Source organism: Palaemon carinicauda, chromosome 2 (assembly GCF_036898095.1).
Source record: "Palaemon carinicauda isolate YSFRI2023 chromosome 2, ASM3689809v2, whole genome shotgun sequence".
NCBI classification, from domain to species: domain Eukaryota; kingdom Metazoa; phylum Arthropoda; class Malacostraca; order Decapoda; family Palaemonidae; genus Palaemon; species Palaemon carinicauda.
This window is the reverse complement of record NC_090726.1, coordinates 49286848-49307749: the sequence shown is the minus strand read 5'-3', so window position 1 is coordinate 49307749 and position 20902 is coordinate 49286848. Positions and strand designations below refer to the sequence as shown.

Genomic DNA, 20902 nt, shown 5'->3' with positions numbered 1-20902 from the left:
GCTGTGGATGACGTATTTTAACCCTTGGGGTCCTACCGTGCCTAGGCCCCCCTCTGGGGCCATAGTACAAAAGGAGGCTAATGGATTATAAGCCTTCGATTATATCCCAATTCTAAATTTAATGCAAATAATAACTGATATTGTATGTATTCCGTGCTGTGGATGACGTATTTTGACCATTGGGGTCCTACCGTGCCTAGCCCCCCCTCTGGGGACTTAGTACGAAAGGAGGCATAGTGGATTATAAGCCTTCGATTATATCGCAATTCTTAATTTGATGCAAATAATAACTGATTTTGTATGAATTCCGTGCTGTGGATGACGTATTTTGACCATTGGGGTCCTACCGTGCCTAGCCCCCCTCTGGGGCCATAGTATGAAAGGAGGCTTAGTGGATTATAAGATTTCGATTATAACGCAATTCTAAATTTGATGCAAATAATAATTGATTTTGTATGAATTCCGTGCTGTGGACGACGTATTTTAACCATTGGGGTCCTACCGTGCCTAGCCCCCCCTCCGGGGACATAGTACAAAAGGAGGCTAGTGGATTATGAGCCTTTGATTATATCGCAATTCTAAATTTAATGCAAATAATAACTGATTTTGTATTAATTCCGTGCTGTGGATGACGTATTTTGACCATTGGGGTCCTACCGTGCCTAGCCCTCCCTCAGGGGGCCATAGTATGAATGGAGGTTAATGGATTATAAGCCTTCGATTACATCCCAATTCTAAATTTGATGCAAATAATAACTGATTTTGTATTAATTCCGTGCTGTGGACGACGTATTTTAACCATTGGGGTCCTACCGTGCCTAGCCCCCCTCCTGGGTCCTTAGTACGAAAGGAGGCTAATGTATTATAAGCCTTCGATTATATCGCAATTCTAAATTTGATGCAAATAATAACTGATTTTGTATGTATTCCGTGCTGTGGATGACGTATTTTGACCATTGGGGTCCTACTGTGCCTAGCCCCCCCCCCCTCTGGGGACATAGTACGAAAGGAGGCTTAGTGGATTATAAGCCTTCGATTATATCCCAATTCTTAATTTGATGCAAATAATAATTGATTTTGTATGAATTCCGTGCTGTGGACGACGTATTTTAACCATTGGGGTCCTACTGTGGCTAGGCCCCCCCCTCTGGGGACATAGTACGAAAGGAGGCTTAGTGGATTATAAGCCTTCGATTACATCCCAATTTTTAATTTGTTGCAAATAATAACTGTGATTTTGTTTGAATTCTGCGCTTAAAAAGTGTATGTGGACAAACTATTTCAACCACTAGAGTTCTACTTTTCTTCCTCGCCTCCTATAGGACTAGGGTCCTTAAGGAGGGTAGTGAATTTCAGGCTTTCTGTCAATATTTTATATTTGAACATATAACTTTGAATTTGATATTTGAGTCCTTTGGGAAATTATACAGTTTAAGTGCATATGGATAGCTTATTTCGACCAATAGAATCCTGCCGTCTCCCTCTCCGGCCCACAGTCCTAAATGAGAGTATTGGATAGCAGGCCCTCTATCATATCCCACTTTATTTAGTGCAAGTAAAATTTATTCTTTAAAAAAATTGTGTCAATATTGATGTTGTTAGATTAAGCTTTCAGTCACATGTCAAGGTATCAAAGTTAGCCTAGGCTAGGATAGTTTTTAGAAATCTACAACTTTAGTTTTAAATTTTTGTATTCCATCTACGGAGCCTTTGTATATCAGCGGCCAGTGGATTAAAAATGGATATCAACTAACCTAAACATTCACCTTAACCTAACCTGTAAGCCATGTCCTTACCTACTTACCTAATGGGGGGCTAACGCCCTACTTCCACCCCCCCTTACACTTCAGTATTCTAGCCATAATCATACATACAGGTGGCCGCTATCATACATACACCCCCGGCTTTTGATAATGATGCTCTTTCTATACAGTATTATGCCATGACTAAGGTGATGTATTACCTAGAATTTTCTAGTTCACTTTGACATCAAAATTCAACCTGATGCTCATCAAATTTCAACCAGTAAAATAGTCCAACTATTGATTTAGATGGGAATAGTGCCCAGCTTTACAGGCACCCTAAAGACCCCATTACTCATTGCAGTTCCTTTATAACATGAAAGTAATGAACATTGTTTTAGCTGGAATTAATAGGTTTCAAAACTTCACAAGCAAATTCGGAAACTCAAGAGGCGAAAGTAATTCGCAGTAGCTACAGAGTTAATCAATTGTGCTGCTTTAACTATCAAATAACAACTTGATTTAGTTATTTAATAACATCTGGAACTTGCCTGACTATTATTGTTGTTATTATTATTACTAGCTAAGCTACAACCCTAGTTGGGTTGAGTTGTCTTGATGCAGGACGAGTTGTCTTATGGCCATGTTGTCCGGGGATGAGTTGCCTTTAGGCTGTGTTGTCTGGCGACATTTTGTCTTTAGGATAAGTTGTCTGGTGATGAGTTTTTTTTGGGGGGATGTGTTGTCTGGCAATGATTTGTATTTAGGCTGTGTGTTGTATGGAAATGAGAAGTTTTTGGGCCGTGTTAGCTGGCGATGAGTTGTCTTGTGGCAATGAGATGTCTTTGGGCCGTGTTGTCAGGCGATGAGATGTCTTTGGGCCGTGTTGTCAGGCGATTAGATGTCTTTGGGCCATTTTGTGAGGCAATGAGTTATCTTTGGGTCATGTTATATGGCAATTAGTCTTTTGGCCATGTTGGCTGGTGATGAGTTGTCTTGTGGCCCGTTTTATCTGGCAATGAGCTTCTGGGGTGAATATAGTTTATGGGGACAGGGCGATATCTTTCTTATTACTAGCCCAATCTTTTATCCTTATGGGGAAGATGTGCTTTACTATGATCCGATATACCATAATATGAAGTTATTTTATATTTTCTAAGTTCAGCCCAAGAAGGGGGTCCGGGAGCTTGCCCCCGGCTAGGGGTTGTGACCTGGGAACTACTAGGTTAGGTTGGGTTTGTGGGGTTTGTATGGTAGCGACAGTGGTTGGGGGTCCCGTTAGGTCATTAGGAAGGTAAGGGCACAGCTTGTAGGTCAGGTTTGGGGGGGGGGGGCAGTTTGGGTTAGTTGTTGTCCATTTTTCTCGGCGAGTCCCCAGAAACTACAAAGGCTCAGACTTTTTTTTAGGGGGTCGTGTTATCTGGGGATGAGATGTCTTTGGGCCGTGTTGTCAGGCAATGAGATGTCTTTGGTACGTATTGTCATGTGAGGAGATGTCTTTGGGCCGTGTTGTCTGGCAATGAGTTGTCTTTAGGCCATGTCGGCTAGCGATGAGTTGTCTTGTGGCCCGTGTTATCTGGCGATGAGTTGTCTTTGGACCTTGTTGTCTGACGATGAGTTGTCATTTGACAGTGTTGCCTGGTGATGAGTTGTCTTTAGGCCGTGTTATATGACGATAAGATGTCTTTGGGCAGTGTTTTCAGGCGATGAGATGTCTTTGGGCTGTGTTTTCAGGTGATGAGATATCTTTGGGCTGTTTTGTCAGGCGATGAATTGTCTTTGGCCTGCATTGTGAGGCGATGAGTTGTCTTTCGGCTGCGTTATCTTTGGGAAGAGTAGTCTGGTGATGAGTTTTATTTTGGGGTCGTGTTGTCTAGTGATGAGTTGTCTTTGGCCCTTTTTGTCAGGCGGTGAGTTGTCTTGATGTGCTTTGTTGTTCGGTAAAGAGTTGTCTTTGGGCTGAGTTGTCTGTGGGCTGTGTTGTCTGTTGATGAGTTGTCTTCGGTCTGTTTTGTCTGGTGATGAGTTGTCTTTTGGCCATGTTTTCTGGCGATGAGTTGTTTTTAGGACGTGTTCTTGTGGTGTGCTATGTGGTGTTTCGAACGGTTTTTTTGTGGTAATTATCGGAAATTCATACTGTCCAAGGTATGATTACTTAAACTAGAAATCTGTATATCTTTTTAAAAACTATGTCTCGGAAGAGGGAAGTAGGCCAGGAGGCCATGACATGAATACAATGTTCCTTAGAGAAAAGGGAGGACACAAAGTCGTAACTGGGGGATCACAGGTGGGTCATAGGTAAAGAGGGAAGTTTTAGGTTAGGTTAGGTTGTGTCTGTGACTACTTCATAATTGAAAAAGTGTTTTTCAGCTGTAGAAAGTTATAACTGATTTCTTTATAATTTGATAAACACAAATTTCTATCAAAAATTTTGTCTAAGGAATTGTTCAAATTAACCATCTTATTTTGTCCGAGGGTTATTTTTACTAAAGTAAAGAAACTAAATAAAGATTTACTCATATTTCTACCAATTATGAGAGACTACTGTATTGGGATCTAAATGTTCTTTATTTGAGGAAAGGCAATTAATGAAATTAGCAGCTAGAAAGATAGTCTGTGGTTCATTTGTAAAATCAATAGCTTAACTTTCAAAGACATTAATTATGAAGCTGTAAATCTTTACTTTAGCACTGAGGTGGCCGATAGTGATGCATTGGTCTTTCTGTTACATTATTGTATTGCAGTGAACCCTTATGAAACTTTTAATTTCCAGCTTAGGAATCAGTGCAGGGGACACATCCTATCCTAACCTAGATTAAAGTTATATGTAAGGCTTTGCGTCTTACCTTGCTTGGGGCAGTAGACTCCATTATGTATGCAAACTTGGACCAATCCAGAGAGGTGTGAAGAAAATTAAAAAGGAATTGCTAGCAGTATTAATGAATAAGGTTAAAAGTAAAAGAGAGTTGAAATAGTGAGAAACTTATGTGGTTCATATCAGTTATCCCTTAATTTTTTTTACCTCCGTCAACGAAGTTGGAAGGTGGTCATGTTTTCGTCCCTGTTTGGGCGTGTTTTTTTGTGAACCGCTTCCCGGCTACAATTTTAATCATAAAGTAATGAAACTTACAGGGATTAAATGTTTTGTAAAAAGATGGAAATGATTAAATTTTGGAAGGTCAAGGTCACTGTCAAGCAAAATGTCCAATTCACATAATCAGCCATAAGTTTGGATATCGTCATCATAGAGACGTCAAACTTGGTTCATATTTGAGTGTATAAAAATCCACGCCAATTAATACATGTCGATCAATGGTCAAGGGCGAACGAAAGGTCGAGAAATATGCTGCCGCGACGGTGGTCTGCATTCTACCAAGTGCCCCTCTAGTTTGTTTTGTTTTTTTATCTACAAATAGGGAAAATGTCAACAAAGAAATCCATCATAACCTGTTCTTATTTAGGGTGCAGTCTATCAGACAACTAGGTTCCTGCCCACCATGGCCCTCTGAACTGGTCTGGTGTCACATACCATAGATGGAATACAGCACATCCTAATCTAACCTCATTAGTGTCTTGCTTAATTTTGCTTACCTTTCTCCCCCTACCTCAGATATCCAACCTTCTATTCTTTAGTGTATCCTTTATTTTTTGTTATACATCATTAGAATAGGCTTAGCTTAGGGCTAGGATGGTCAAAAGAAGCAAGTTCTATCTAAACGTTTTTATTAATAGGGTCTTTATTTGGGTAGGTACTCTAACATAGAAAACTAATTTATCACTTATCAGTTAAGATTGTGTCCTTGCTGGGAACATAGGAAGGAATAATGGTGGCATGAGCTTCTTTCAAAAGAAATTCATTGCTCATTGCTGTCATGAAAATCTTGAAAATTTGGCTTGATTATTCCCCCGAAGATCATAACTTTCATGTGGTTTGGTGATATGAAAAAATAATCTGAGCGAAGTGTCAAAGGAGTTCTACTCCCACCTCATAGCCCTTTCAATTTACTGTGGCTGTTTCAAGGACCGGCAGTAAGGAAAAATTAGTCATATGGTGATTCTTGCCTCATTTTAATTTAGGATAAGTGGGAAATATTGTGTTAAATTTCTAGATGAGGATTATAGTCCCTATTCTTTTTAAGATAGTTATAAAGTTTTATGAATGGTTTCGACCATATGTAATTGTGAATAAGTACAGTACATTCAACTATTGATAAGTGACATTTGTAAAGTGATCTAGTTGAAAAGTAAAAGAAAAGTGGAAGTGATTTTATATAATTTTTGGTTGGTTACGAAAGTCCGTCCATTATTTCTTCAGTAATGGGATCAATGTGGCAGGCAAGTAGGCTATATTGTTTGATTTTGTGTGTGCAATTCTGTAGTTATATTTTATTAATTAGTATTTTCCATTCTGACTAAACTGGTACGTGAACTCCTAGTAATTTTTTTTTTTTACCTAAGGTTGAATTAGAATAAGTATTGGTTTAGTCAGTGAATTGGATAGAGTGATATATTCAATTCTATCTTTCAGCATTGATGTAATTGTCCTTATTTATACTGTAATTGCTGTCTTGGAATAATTTTTGTTCCTACGGTGCATACAAACTTTGTCTTTTACTTAGGGAGATTACTTCAGCGCAAGCTTGAATCAGTCCTTAAACTTGGATAACAAGCTGTTAGCCAAGTACTGGAGGTGTTGGGCGAGGAGCCCTGCCTTCTCTCCAGTCGGAGAGCCTTCACTTTTAACTTTGGTCACTATCGTTTATGGATATACAGACAGCTCCTGTCAAACTTATTAATTTTCTTAGTTTTTCAGGAAGGGAATGTTGTTAATTGTGGAATGGAAACAAGAAGCTGAGTGTCGAGTGAAGGGTGGTATTGGCAGCTGGTTGTTCTAACCGGTTGTAGATACACACTTTCTGTGTGCTGGGTGGCAAGACTGTCCTTGGGCATCCCTGTGTGCTGAGTGTAGGTCATGGCTTCCTGTGGTGTAACGGGCCTTTGCCCTGAGGGTAAAAGTGAGCAGGGCTTTTGTGGTAATTTGGTAATGCCCAAGATACTCCTGCAAGGTTTTCGTTGCTCCATTTCTCACCGGGGGATTTGATGCTGGGACCTGGTGTTCAAGTCAATTACTGTGGCCCTCAGGGCTGTGACTGGGACCCTGTGTTGGGGGCCGAAGCCTGGTCCCTGGCTCACTGACGGCCCGATACCCCGGTGGCCAACCAAAACAGAAGTGTCGGGCCCCGTACACTTTCTGCTCCAAGGTTGATGGAGTGGCTGCAGCAATCTCCATCTCCCTTACATCCAGGTCACTGGACATCCGCACCTTCTACTGTCGAGCTCCATGACTGGTTAGATGAAATGACACCTTTCAATGCCGTACTATAGCGCTTGTATACTTTGGTAGGCCGAGAAGGTTGGCTGGAGCAAAGGGCCTTGGTTGTCTCTCTGCCCCGACCCTCAGTAGGAGACGCACTGTACCTGTGCATTACCCGCTGTTACTGGGTTGGGTGCCTGGAGTTTTTCCTTTTCCGTTGACCTGTCTGGGCCTTCGTCAGCTCCTGAATACGTCCCCAGTTCTATCCTTGGCTCATAAGTGTTGGTCATGTGAAGGGGAAGGATAGTCATTGGAGCATGATGCCTGACCTTCAGCCTTAGCGATGGATTGGGTTTCTCTGGGGTTCTGGACCGATCTGCAAAGCTCGCATAGCCAGACTAAACTGAGGTAGAGAGTCCTGTGGTGAAGGTCCTTGCATTCATTTGTGAGGCAACCATGGCTCCGCCTTTGGTGGGGTACTTCGGTCAATTGATCTGTACTTCGGGACCCTCAAGAATCGAAGCCTTCGTTTGAGTTGCTATGACCAGATCTCGTTGGCCTGGCCCTGGACCGAGTGGATGATCAGATCTTTGGATCTGAGAATTCATTTTGGTCCAGCAGGCCAGGCAGGATCCTCTCCCCCCTCCCCCTCTAGGTAGCGAAGGCGGCAATCATGGAAGTTCGACCTTGGCACCTCAACAAGATTTTCCTGCTCGGTTAGGGGTCAGGAGTAACTACGTACTAAGCAAAGTTGTTGAGATTTTTAACAGCAAACACTTTAGAGAACTATAAGAGCCTTGTACTGTTGGGTAGGAAGGCATTGACCTTCCTTGTCCACAAGGATGCAATTTCCATGGCGGTGGATTTGGTTTTGCAGAACGCGTCTGTGTAGGGTGTCGAGTCGCTCCTGTTGGAGACTCGTATGAGTCGGCACTGTAATTATGGAAGACTACTTCGCAAGGCTCTGGTCCTTATAGCAGTTTTGACATTAGCCTGGAATGAAATGTAGGATAAGTAGCTTTCTACTCTTCTTCCCCCTCTCTTGGGGGTGCAGCAGTCGGGGCTGTTATGAGGTGGACAGGACGTAAATTCCGTTGAGTTTTATAACAAAGCAATGTTTCCTTTGAGACTAGATTTGTCAAGAATTATCTCCCCTATCCTCCTAAACAAGATGATGCATAGAATGTATCCATACCCATTTCTTATAGACGATTATAAATCCAGACACCAGCTGATACAAGGATATAGGTTCTCCTGTGACCAAGTCTATTGACACTTGGTATGGGTCCGAGTTTGTGACTTCTTCAAGCTCAGACCATTAGGATTTGGTAGAAGTCATCACCTTCACTTCTGTATAGGGCCAGGTGTTTTGACCTTTCCCCTGGAAAGTTAAACCATCCAGAATTAGGTTCAAGGGATTTTCTCCCACCTATGGATGACTCTCCTAATAAAGGACGATAGTTTGTCTTCATATAAGAATAAATCACAAATTTTTAAAGCACTTTGTATTTTACCAAACTATACAAACTTTAGTTCCTCAAGTCCTAGACCTAAGGTAAAAAGTGAGAGTCTAACTGAATATTGGTTTTGTCATACAACTTGTACATTTGTAGATAGTATTGGTACTGTTTTTTTTTCCATTGACTATAATATGTATTAACCCATTGAGTACCAACCCCTCAGAAAAACATTGATCACCCAAGCCATAGCCACTTTTTCTGAGGTGTTATACGTTTCTCATTTTAGCACAAAATCTATTGGAGATAAGACTTTACAAATTTATCCTATAGCTAAATAAATTTCCTTTTCACTTATGTATAGTTATGTATTTAATTAAATTTTAATATATGTAGATAATAAATGAAAAAGCTAGTAATAGCTGGATATAAATACATCCAATGTTGCTCAAATGGTTAATGAAAATTTTGATGGTCTATAGTCTATACCATTCAGAAAATTTTAGGCAATGTTTAATTTTTGGTACTGCAACTTTTGTACTGTATGGAGGACTAAGTAAATGTTATCTTACAGGATTTATTAATAATCAAAATTGAGAATTCTTGATATTTAGATCACTGTATTATACATTTTTTTTTTTTTCACAGGACAAAGGAACCGTTACATTTGAGGAAAAATGGCCGGCAATGAGGCCAACCGTCCTGAAGCTTCTGAGACAAGAATGCGTGACCCGTGCAGAATGGCAGGATCTCTTTTGGGCTGTCCACAAAGTCTGTCTTTGGGACGAGAAAGGTCCTCCCAAAGTCCAGAAGGCCCTCCAGGATGACATTTTAGATTTTATTACTCATGCCCAGGCTGTAAGTATAACTGCGTATTGTGCGCCCTTTGTTACTTAATATCCGTAGTAATGAGAACAGATTGGATATAGCTTTATGACTTTTAAATGATGTAGAATGTTTGTTTGGTAAACTGTTGGTTACCTGGCTTTTGAAAGAGGATGGAAGGGTCATTTTACCTTTTACAATCTGTATAGTTTTATCTTATTATTTTAAATTCTTTCATAAAACTTCAGTGCTGGCAAATTTTCAATATTAAACTTACCCGATAATCATGTAGCTGTCAACTCCGTTGCCCGACAGAATTCTACGGAAGGGATACGCCAGCGATCGCTATACAAGAGGGGGGTGTACTCACAAGCGCCACCTGTGGCCAGGTACTGCAGTACTTCTTGTTGACACCACTTCAATTTTTCCTCTGTCGTGCCTCCGGCTAGACCTACATGGATACGCTGTTGATTCTGGAGTTTTTGCTCACGATTTGGTGATGTATTTGCTCTAGAGTTTAGCTTTCGCTATTCAGGAAGTTTTATCATTAGCTTAGCTAGCTTTTGGAATTAATTTGATTAATTATGGTGACGAAGAGAGTATGAACTCTCTTTCACTTTTAAATGGCCGACCCTTCCCTTAGACGGAAGTGTTGGTGTCTAAGAGAGTATAGCCTCTCTTTCTTAATTTTGCTTAACAAAAGTTATAGATTTATTTTATATCTCTCCGCCTTTTATAGGCCTCTTCGATTAACTTCCTTTTATTATAAACTTATTAAAATTAATTTTTATATTTGTTTATATTCGACCTTTCCTAATAGTAGGCGGTCTTTTCTTGGTACCGAAGTTAATTAACATTGAGCCCGTCATTTCGGTTTTACCTGTTAACATATTTTGCTATTTTAATGTTTTTGAAAGAATTTCTTTGATAGTCTCGTACTGTTTTCAAAGTTGAACTAACGTTTTGTTTTGTCTCTGCAGTTGTTGACGTTCAGAACGTTCAACTTGCGCTCTATCGTTACGATAGAGAGAGAATTTTCACGGTGTCACGTTGCAGTAAGAGTAACCGTTTCTAGCGTTTTGTTCATTCTTTCTTAGCTTAATGGTTTTAATTCTAATAAAGGAACCTTTTATTTGGGAAATATTTCAGTTTTTTTCCCTTAACAATAATATGTTTTACCGATATATATGATTGGGCTCTACTCTCAGGTTCTAAGTCAAGAGAGAGAGAGAGAGAGAGAGATAGAGACGGAGGGAGAGAGAGCTGGATAAACGTTTCGTTCAAGCGAGTAACGTTTTTATCGTTTTTGCTCTTCTCCCTAGTCTCTTTAGGGGAAGAAGGTAAACGTTTCTAGAGTTTTATTCTTGTTCTCAAGCTTTAGGCGGTGAGAGATTTTAAACGTAGTTTATTTGATCTAGTGTTTAGTCTCTTTCCAGCCACTGAATTATTTATCTTTTATTAGATTTTTCTGTTACATTGTAATTCTGTTTTCGCAATTACTAACTTTTAAGGAAGGATAGAATTGCGTGTTTCAGGTTCTTACCACTTAAAGTTTCGAGTTCAGTGAAATAAGTGCAAACAGAAAATCTAAAGTGATAAGTGATTAGCGCAAAGTGTGTCAGTGTTTTGCGTGAGGGTACTTCTGTGCGTGCCAGTCGTTCTCCCAGTCCGGGACCTCTTGCAAGCTCCCAAGCCCAGGGGAGAAGCAATGTCGAAGGGCAAAAGGGTTCGGCAGGCCTTGATCGGCGCACAGAAGTATCCTCGGTGGTTGCGGGCGTGTCTAACAGAGACCGTCACTCCCACCCGCAGACGATTGAGCCCGTATTTTGCTCGTCTGCAGAAGAAATGTCGGGGAGAAAACGCTGGACTCAGGTCTCAAGACCTCTTAAACGTAGAGTCCAGACCTCAAGAGTGCTACAACCTGGATGCAGTCATTGGATTAGCTCTGACTCTCCGCTGTCATCAGGTGACTGCACACCTCCTAAGAGAGGTAAGGCGATGCCTCAACAGGCCTCATCTTCTGTTAAGGCTTTGCCTCAACAGACCTTAACGTCTGCTGACCCCAAAATGACTTTGCTGCAGTCCATGCAGTCTCAGCTTGCGGTCTTAATGCGAGAGTTTCAGGCTGAGAAGGTTACACCTCCTCCTGCGAGCGCTCCGCCTCACCGCAGTTCAGTCTGCCAGGCGTACGAAGTTGAGGTTCCTCAGGCTACCTTACCGCGTTCTGAGTTGCCTGTTTCCAGCGGTGTGCAGCAACCTCAACCTTCCTTAAGACAACCTCAACAATGGGAGCAGGAGTCTTATGCCTTACTTCCTCTTGCGGATAGACCATCGAGGCAACAACCTCTTGAGGTACGACAACCTCTTCCATCCATGAGGCAGCCACCTCAGCTCTCGCTGCAGCGACCTCAACTCTCCTCAAGGCGAGAGCCTCAACTCTTTAGGCTAGCACCTCAGGAACCTCAACTCGCGAGACAGGAACTGCGTTCTGCGCAGCCACTACCTCAACTCTCGCAGCTCACACCTCAGGAACCTCAACTCGCTCCTCAGGAACCTGCTACTGCGCATCCGCAACCCTTGCAGCAAGCGCAACGCTCGAGACAGGAAGCTCATGCTATAAGTCAGCCACCTCAACGCATGCATCTGCCACTTTCTCCTCAACTTGAGCCTCTTCCCATTCAACTTTGAATAACAAATGACAATAATAACACCTCATTACTTTCATAACTTGCATTTGTAATCATATACACGTATGCCTACACAAACATTATGATAATGGAGGTTATTCGTATTACTTAATAAAAAAAAAAAAAAAAAAAAAAAAAAAATATATTCCTTGCAATATATTTTTAACAAAATCGCAAAATATGGCAAAAATATCTTCAAAACAAATGAATCATGAGTTATGAATGTAATGTTAATATTATGTTGATATTAAAACCCCATGAAAGCATGCATGAAATAATGCAGTGTTGCCAACAGGGCGAGTTTCCCTTTCCTGAGGTGAAGTAGATTATAGTCTAAATCAATTCCCTCGGCATGTGCACTTTCAGTAATGCGATATTACTCAATCTAGCACTGGTCATGGAATCTCTGAGAAATGTTACACGCCATGCAACATGCTCTGCTTACCTTTCAGCATGCTCTACATACAGCATGCTCTGCATACAGCATGCTCTGCATACCTTACCGCATGCTTCTCAGTCACACATCTTTGGTTGTTGCCAACTCACTAGACTGTCAAGCGGTTTCATAACGTTGCCTTCTAGTCTGCTGCTTTTGCACCAGTGAAACCCTCACTGAGAGAACTTAGCTTTTCTCGGATATGGTCCCTGTAGATGAGAAAGTGCTTTTCTCCCTCCTTCTGATATTCCCTTGAGGACTCTGTCATTTGGAGAGGAGCCTTTAGCTGCGTAGCCTCCTATGGACTTTTATTTAAGCATAACATGCTTCCAGGGAAGGTAATGGTTCCACTTCAGTCGCTAACCCCGTCTGTTACCACACCTGCTCCCATAGACCTTGAGCTGTGTTGCAAGACATGCAGTCCAAGCTTAGTCCTTGTTAGAGGATTTTTTGTTTACGGAGTCAGTGTGTCACTGGGAAGACGTTCAACAACCAGCAGAAGTGACTTGTTGTGACGCAGTGCGGCAACCTCAGCAACCCGATAAGGAGTTGTCTGTACGTCCCAGACAGTCTAGACAGCTTCGGGTTGTCACTGTACTTCCTCGCTTCCCCATGGTTGACAGTCCACAGACTGTGCAGCAGTACCATGATCTTGTGTCCGGCTCCGTCAGACGACTGGCTTTTAAGAGCTCCCACAAGTCGTCGCTGTCTGGAGATTCTCAGATGGACTATGGATCTGACCAAGGAACTGGGCCTCCTGGTCAATTTTGAGGAGTCTCAACTCGTCCCATCCCAGTCCTTTGTCTACCTGGGTATGGATCTTCTGAGTCGAGCTTTTCGGGCTTTTCCGTCGGCCCCAAGGATCTTCCAAGCCCTAGAATGCATCCAAAGCATGCTGAGAAGGAACCGATGCTCAGTCAGGTAGTGGATGAGTCTAACAGGGACACTTTCATCGCTGGCCCTGTTCATCGTGTTAGGGAGACTCCACCTCCCCCCCCCTTCAGTATCATCTAGCTGCTCACTGGATAAAGGACATGACGCTAGAGACGGTCTCAGTTCCTGTTTCCGAAGAGAGGAGGTCTTCTCTCGCGTGGTGTAAGAACAGCTTTCTTCTCAAGGAAGTCTACCTTTGGCTGTTCAGAAACCCGACCGCCGTCTCCTCTCGGACGCATCAGACACGGGCTGGGGTGCGACTTTGGACGGACAGGAATGCTCGGGAACATGGAATCAGGAGCAAAGGACACTTCACATCAATTGCAAGGAGTTGTTGGCGGTTCTTCTGGCCTTGATAAACTTCAAGTCCCTCCAGCTTAACAAGGTGGTGGAGGTGGACTCTGACAACACCACAGCCCTGGCTTACATCTTCAAGCAGGGAGGGACTCTTTCGTGGAAGTTGTTCTAGATCGCAAGGGACCTCCTCATCTGGTCAAAAGATCGAAAGCTCACGCTGCCAACGAGGTTCATTCAGGGCGGTATGAATGTCATGGCAGATCGCCTCAGCCGGAAGGGTCAGGTCATCCCCACAGAGTGGACCCTTCACAAGAATGTTTGCAGCAGACTTTGGGCCCTGTGGGGTCAGCCAACCATAGATCTGTTCGCTACCTCGATAACCTAGAGACTCCTGTTGTTTTGTTCTCCGATTCCAGACCCAGCAGCAGTTCACGTGGATGCTTTTCTGCTGGATTGGTCCCATCTCGACCTGTATGCATTCCCGCCGTTCAAGATTGTCAACAGGGTACTTCAGAAGTTCTCCTCTCGCAAAGGGACACGGCTGACGTTGGTTGGCTCCGCTCTGGCCCGCGAGAGAATGGTTCATAGAGGTACTGCAATGGCTGGTCGACATTCCCAGGACTCTTCCTCTAGGAGTGAACCTTCTACGTCAACCTCACGTAAAGAAGGTACACCCAAACCTCCACGCTCTTCGTCTGACTGTCTTCAGACTTTCGAAAGACTCTCAAGAGCTAGGGGCTTTTCGAAGGAGGCAGCCAGAGCGATTGCCAGAGCAAGGAGAACATCCACTCTCAGAATCTATCAGTCTCAAGGGGAAGTCTTCCGTAGCTGGTACAAGACCAATGCATTTTCCTCAACCAGTACCACTGTAACCCAGTTTGCTGACTTCCTGTTACATCTAAGGAAAGTAAGATCCCTTTCAGCTCCTACGATCAAGGGTTACAGAAATATGTTGGCAGCGGTTTTCCGCCACAGAGGCTTGGATCTTTCCACCAACAAAGATCTACAGGACCTCCCTAGGTCTTTTGAGACCTCAAAGGAACGTCGGTTGTCCACTCCAGGCTGGAATCTAGACGTGGTCCTAAGGTTCCTTATGTCATCAAGATTTGAACCTCTCCAATCAGCCTCTTTTTAGGACCTCACTTTTAAAAACTCTTTTCCTCGTGTGCTTGACAACAGCTAAAAGAGTAAGTGAGATCCACGCCTTCAGCAGGATCATTGTTTTCACATCTGAAACGGCTACATGTTCCTTGCAGCTCGGTTTTTGCTAAACGAGCTTCCTTCACGTCCTTGGCCTAAGTCGTTCGAGATCCCAAGCCTGTCCAACTTGGTGGGGAATGAACTGGAGAGAGTACTTTGCCCAGTTAGAGCTCTTAGGTACTATCTAAAAAGGTCTTAACCTTTACGAGGACAATCAGAAGCCTTATGGTGTGCTATCAAGAAACCTTCTTTCCAAGGTCTAAGAACTCAGTTTCTTACTATTCAGGCTTCTGATTAGGGAAGCACTTTCTCATCTGAAGGAAGAAGACCTTGCTTTGCTGAAGGTAAGGACACATGAAGTGGGAGCTGTGGCTACCTCAGTGTCCTTCAAACAGAACCGTTCTCTGCAGAGTGTTATGGATGCAACCTATTGGAGAAGCAAGTCAGTGTTCGCATCACTCTATCTCAAAGATGTCCAGTCTCTTTACGAGTACTGCTACACCCTGGGACCATTCGTAGCAACGAATGCAGTAGTAGGCGAGGGCTCAGCCACTACATTCCCATAATCCCATAACCTTTTAACCTTTCTCTTGAATACTTTTTATGGGTTGTACGGTCGGCTAAGAAGCCTTCCACATCCTTGTTGATTTGGCGGGTGGTCAATTCTTTCTTGAGAAGCGCCGAGGTTAAAGGTTGTGATGAGGTCCTTTAGTATGCGTTGCAGCCCTATATACTTTAGCTCCTTAGAGTTGTTCAGCCTCCTTAGAGGAACGCTGCGCTCAGTAAGGAAGACGAACTTATTAAAGGCAGAGTAATGGTTCAAGTCGACTTCCTTACCAGGTACTTATTATTTCATTGTTATTTTGAATAACTGATTATATGAAATACGGGATACTTAGCTATCTTATAGTCATGTACACTGGTTTTCACCCACCTCCCTGGGTGTGAATCAGCTACATGATTATCGGGTAAGTTTAATATTGAAAAATGTTATTTTCATTAGTAAAATAAATTTTTGAATATACTTACCCGATAATCATGATTTAATTGACCCACCCTTCCTCCCCATTGAGAACCAGTGGACCGAGGAAAAATTGAAGTGGTGTCAACAAGAAGTACTGCAGTACCTGGCCACAGGTGGCGCTTGTGAGTACACCCCCCTCTTGTATAGCGATCGCTGGCGTATCCCTTCCGTAGAATTCTGTCGGGCAACGGAGTTGACAGCTACATGATTATCGGGTAAGTATATTCAAACATTTATTTTACTAATGAAAATAACATTTTTTAAGGTGTATTTCCCTAATGACAGGTTAGAATAGCATTTGTTTTATATGGATACAGTATAGAATAACTAAAATGCCCAAATGAATTGCTATGGAAACTTTAAGCTAGCATAAGATGACTTGTTGTCCATGTAGTAACTAAGTATTATTGAACGTACATATATTAAAGTACAAAAATTATACAGTACTGTAATGCATCACAAGGAACTGGTTATCCTTTGATGTATCTAGCCAGTGAATCCTCTATGGATTTAGTCAGTAACAAAGTGTCTGAGGACCTAACCATTCTGAGACTTGTTGCAAATATTTTCCTGTGGAACAGGCTGACGTAAATTTTATTCCTAGTGAATATGACTTCTCCTCTTTAGCAATATTGTTACTGATTTTAATGTCTTATAATATTTTCTTATTTCTTATTTATAGTTCTTGGTATTTGTTACTTCTCTATTTCCTTCCTGCATTAGGGTGCTTTCCCCTTGGAACCATTTTCCAATTAAGGTTATAGCTAAGTAATTATAACGTGTTGTAGGGGCTTTTTCAGTTAATCTTGCCTGTGATTCACTTGTGTTTTCTCTCTGAATCCATCTGCTTTTCCACCTCTAAGTTAACATTAAAGAAATAAGTAATTCCCACTCTCCAATCTAATTTCTCCCCCCCCCCCCTTTACAGTTCAGAATGTCTACTCTGATACTCTATGGAAAACAACATTAGCCTGGTGATGTTTCATATTTAATGTTTTATCCTAGAGTGTGACAGATGGCCTCTTGAATTGTAAAATGCTAAGGGGAAGACAATTGTACTGAGGGTAATAGTGGGAATTATTTAAATTCTTTGATGTTATAGGTCAAAAAGTGAAAGGTTTTTGGCAAGGAAGCATAAGTAATCCTTGGGTATGCATTTAGCTAATGTATTTTATTATTAAAATTCCATTTTTGACACAGCATTTTGCATTAATACTCAGTAAATGTTTATGTTGTCTTTTACTTTTTTTTGTGAATGATCACTTATACTGTATTGTGGTATGCAATTACTCTAGATTTTATTTCTCTTTAGCGTGTACTGGACCAGCATGAGGATCAAGCTCTCCTAAAGGCGTATATAACAGAGTGGAGAAAGTTTTTTCAGCAGTGCAACTACCTCCCGCTGCCTTTCAACCAGCTCGAATCTGCGCTGGCCGGCAAAACTACTACTTCCGTAACCAAAAAGGTCCAGAATGACGACTCTATAGTTAGAAAGGTAATTAGAATTCATAGTTTCAGTTTTTAGAATGTGAAAATTTCAAATTTGTAGTTGTATTAAATTTAAAAATTGTATTAATTAAGGTCTTTTAAATTGTATTGTTTTATGTGTTTAATGCAAATTACAGAAGTTTTATAAATAAATTTCCTGCCAGTGTTAATTTGGAACTACAGTAGTTGGGTATTGGAAAAGAGTATTTGATACTAACAGGGTAAATAATTGAAAGTACAGTATCAGTTTTTGCTTGATGTTACTTATAATATAACCAGAGATTTGATAACCAGGAGTATAGTGATTGTCGTAAGTCCCATGAAAAAATTGGCCCTGAATGTAAGTGGAGTAAGTAGATCTTCATGAATAGTGAAAGATTCCTGGATGGGTACCAATACAAGTCCAAAAGTCCAAGATTTGTGAAAACCTCATCAGTTCAGACACAACTTTTTCTTAGGTCAGCAACTCTTTCATTCAAACTGCTTGAAGAAGAACTTCCGCGTCAGTGGTTACCTGTCCCGCTCATTGTATCTGGCAAGGACCATATTGTTCCAATACTGTATTCTAATATCCTATGATTTTCTTTGTTTCACCAGTTATGCTTGTTTGATATAAGGTCCTGATTAGAAATACTGTTAATGTTGTTGTCGTCATTTAATGTATATACTGTACAGTATTCATCATTGTTACAAACCAAGCTGCAACCCTATTTGGGAAATCAGCATTCTGTAAACATTTGGGTGCCATTAGGAAATGAGACCAGTTTGTTTTTCTTCATATACAAACCTTTCATCCTTAAGATAGGGATTATGTTTTCAGCCGAGCTGGATCGGTCCCTGAATTTGCTAACGATGTAATTAACGACAGATGGGGAGAGTGAGCGAGGAGCCCTGGCCTCCACCCGTTGGAAGCTCATCCCTTTAGTTTTGGGACGCAACAATTACAGACGTACTATTGCACCCTTACCAAGCTTTAAATCTTCCTTTTTTATACAGGAAAACTTACTTAGGACATGAAACAAGAAATTTGTACTTGCTTTAGCAACGGTGAATGTTACAGCCAGTTTTTGGCTAAACCTGAAGTAGATCCACACACTGCTTTTTATAAATGGCATGATTGTTCTCAATCGTCCTTGTGTGCCAAGTATTCGTAGCCTCCTTTACAATGGCTGGCATATGCCTTGTGCAAAGAGAGCTGTGCCGTCTCTTAGATTTGTCTTGGCAATGCTATTCAAATAGGCTATGTTGTTTCATTGCTGTGCCAGTCCATTATTATTATTATTATTAGCTTAGCTACAACCCTAGTTGGAAAAGCAAGGTGCTATAAGCCCAAGGGCTCCAATAGGGAAAAATAGCTGCACATAGGTCTTAGTCATGCTGTAGTTTAATGGCACTAAAACATGAATGAGTGATATTTACTTCAATTTTCTTTCTTCTCATCTAAATTAATATCAGCATCGCAATAGCTGGCATATTATATTATTTAGAATTGAAAAGAAGGAATGAAATTGATTTTCTTTTGTGAATTCATGGAGCCAAAACAACTTGGCCAGTCTCCACCCACTACCCTATGCTACGATTTATGTCGTTTGCAACGCCTTATTACAACTCGTTTGATTAAATATTTTTATGATGTCTTATCACATAGATACAGCTCAAGTAAAATGAAAACTATAGCTTTCCTGAATTAGCAGTGGTAAAACCAATTTACTTTTCTTATGATAGTTAATGTTAGATTATAGCGATGTTAGGATAAAAAAAAAGAAGAAACTAAGAAACTAGTTTTGTTCATGTATTCTGTAGCTGAATGCAGCTGATTCTCCTACAGTTATCAGAAAAACTTCTCCATTTCTTTTAATCTTGGAGAGGCTATCAACTCCATAATGTATTTAGTAGCATCAGAACCCTTACTGGCTGGAAAACTAGAACTGCTTGGTAAAACTTGAAGTGTTAGCCTAGGGTTCAACACAGGGCAAGTTAGTACTTCGTGAGCCCTCTTCATAAACAGTTCGACTGTAGATTCTAAGGAAGTGATGTAGATGCGTTTGACGGTCTCATGTTGTTCTGTTGACGTAACCATTGGGAAGACTAAGAAGGGCTTACTCCCCAAGCGCCCTCATCCCTAGTTGGGACCTACATTGGCGACCTAGGATGAAAGGGTATGTTCAGAATGTTTTCTTTCATTAAAAATGGAGAGCTCGCGCTTTAGCTTCTATATAAGCAATATATAGTAACCTACATGTAAGATTCATCAAAACAATAGAGAATCCATTCTTGTTCATATCCTGTATGCTGGGTAGCAAGAGTTTATACATCTTGGGGGGGTTGTCTGTTGGATGTTTCAAGTGTGGCTTTGGTCTTTCTCCATACCGTGAAATGTCTGTCTTTGGAACTGTATACCTATAGTGTTCCTTGCAATAGTTGAGAAATATGTGGGAATCAAATGGCTATATTTTTTCACCTGTGGATTGCAAGGCATTGTCATCTCACCTAAGAAGAGGTTCCTATGAATAACTATCTTTGATATATCCCAGGCATTTTTAGCTCAGAGGAAGATAAATTTTACTTTATTGAATCATGCCTCCATTGTTTGTTCTAGCTTAACATAAATATCTATGCAGTAGGCACCCATTCTAGTACATGTTAGGACTCTGGGTTTGTATAGCTAGGTAAAATGCAACTACTTTAAAAATTGTAGCCTTTTTACCTCGAGTAACATTGCAATTAACCCTTTTACCCCCAAAGGACGTACTGGTACGTTTCACAAAACTCATCCCTTTACCCCCATGGACGTACTGGTACGTCCTTGCAAAAAACTGCTATTTAAATTTTTTTTTTTGCATATTTTTGATAATTTTTTGAGAAACTTCAGGCATTTTTCAAGAGAATGAGACCAACCTGACCTCTCTATAATGAAAATTAAGGCTGTTAGAGCAATTTAAAAAATATATACTGCAAAATGTGCTTGAAGAAAAAATAACCCCTGGTGGTTAAGGGTTGGAAATTTCCAAATAGCCTGGGGGTAAAAGGGATAACTTCAAAGAAATATTACATTATTCATTGTTAGAATAGTTACTTGACCTTTTTTTAGATGGTAAAATACTTCTCTCCAATTAACAATGAAAATCTCTTTTCCAGTTAATGTTAGACAGTTGGAATGCTAGTATTTTTAGTAATATCAAGCAGCGATTACAAGATTCGGCCATGAAGCTAGTCCACGCAGAGAGGAATGGCGAAGCGTTTGATTCTCAGCTCGTCATTGGAGTCCGTGAGAGTTACGTTAACCTCTGCTCCAATTCGGTTGATAAATTGCAAATATATAGGGAAAATTTTGAAAAGGTAAGTGATTATCTTTGCATTTTTATATATTTCTTATATATTTCTAATCATGAATAGGGGAATATCCAGTTAGATATCATTATACAGTACAGGTCCTCAACATATAAACTTTATTAGTTCCAAGAAGCTGTTTGTAAGTTCAATTTCGTTAATATTTGGC

General features: G+C 41.0%; 1 protein-coding gene across 5 annotated transcripts in view; it reads left to right on the top strand.

The window, feature by feature from the left end:
- The window catches only part of Cul5 (cullin 5), a 51668-nt gene that overhangs the window by 1407 nt on the left and 29359 nt on the right, over positions 1 to 20902 (top strand). For 3 of the 5 annotated variants that reach the window (XM_068355732.1, XM_068355720.1, XM_068355737.1), the window contains exons 2-4: positions 9162 to 9371; positions 17228 to 17410; positions 20542 to 20742. In XM_068355732.1, the coding sequence (XP_068211833.1) occupies positions 9162 to 9371; positions 17228 to 17410; positions 20542 to 20742 (594 nt within the window). Of the gene's footprint in view, positions 1 to 5896; positions 6078 to 9161; positions 9372 to 17227; positions 17411 to 20541; positions 20743 to 20902 lie in introns of those variants that run through there. The other 2 variants (XM_068355725.1, XM_068355745.1) reach the window with 2 other exon arrangements.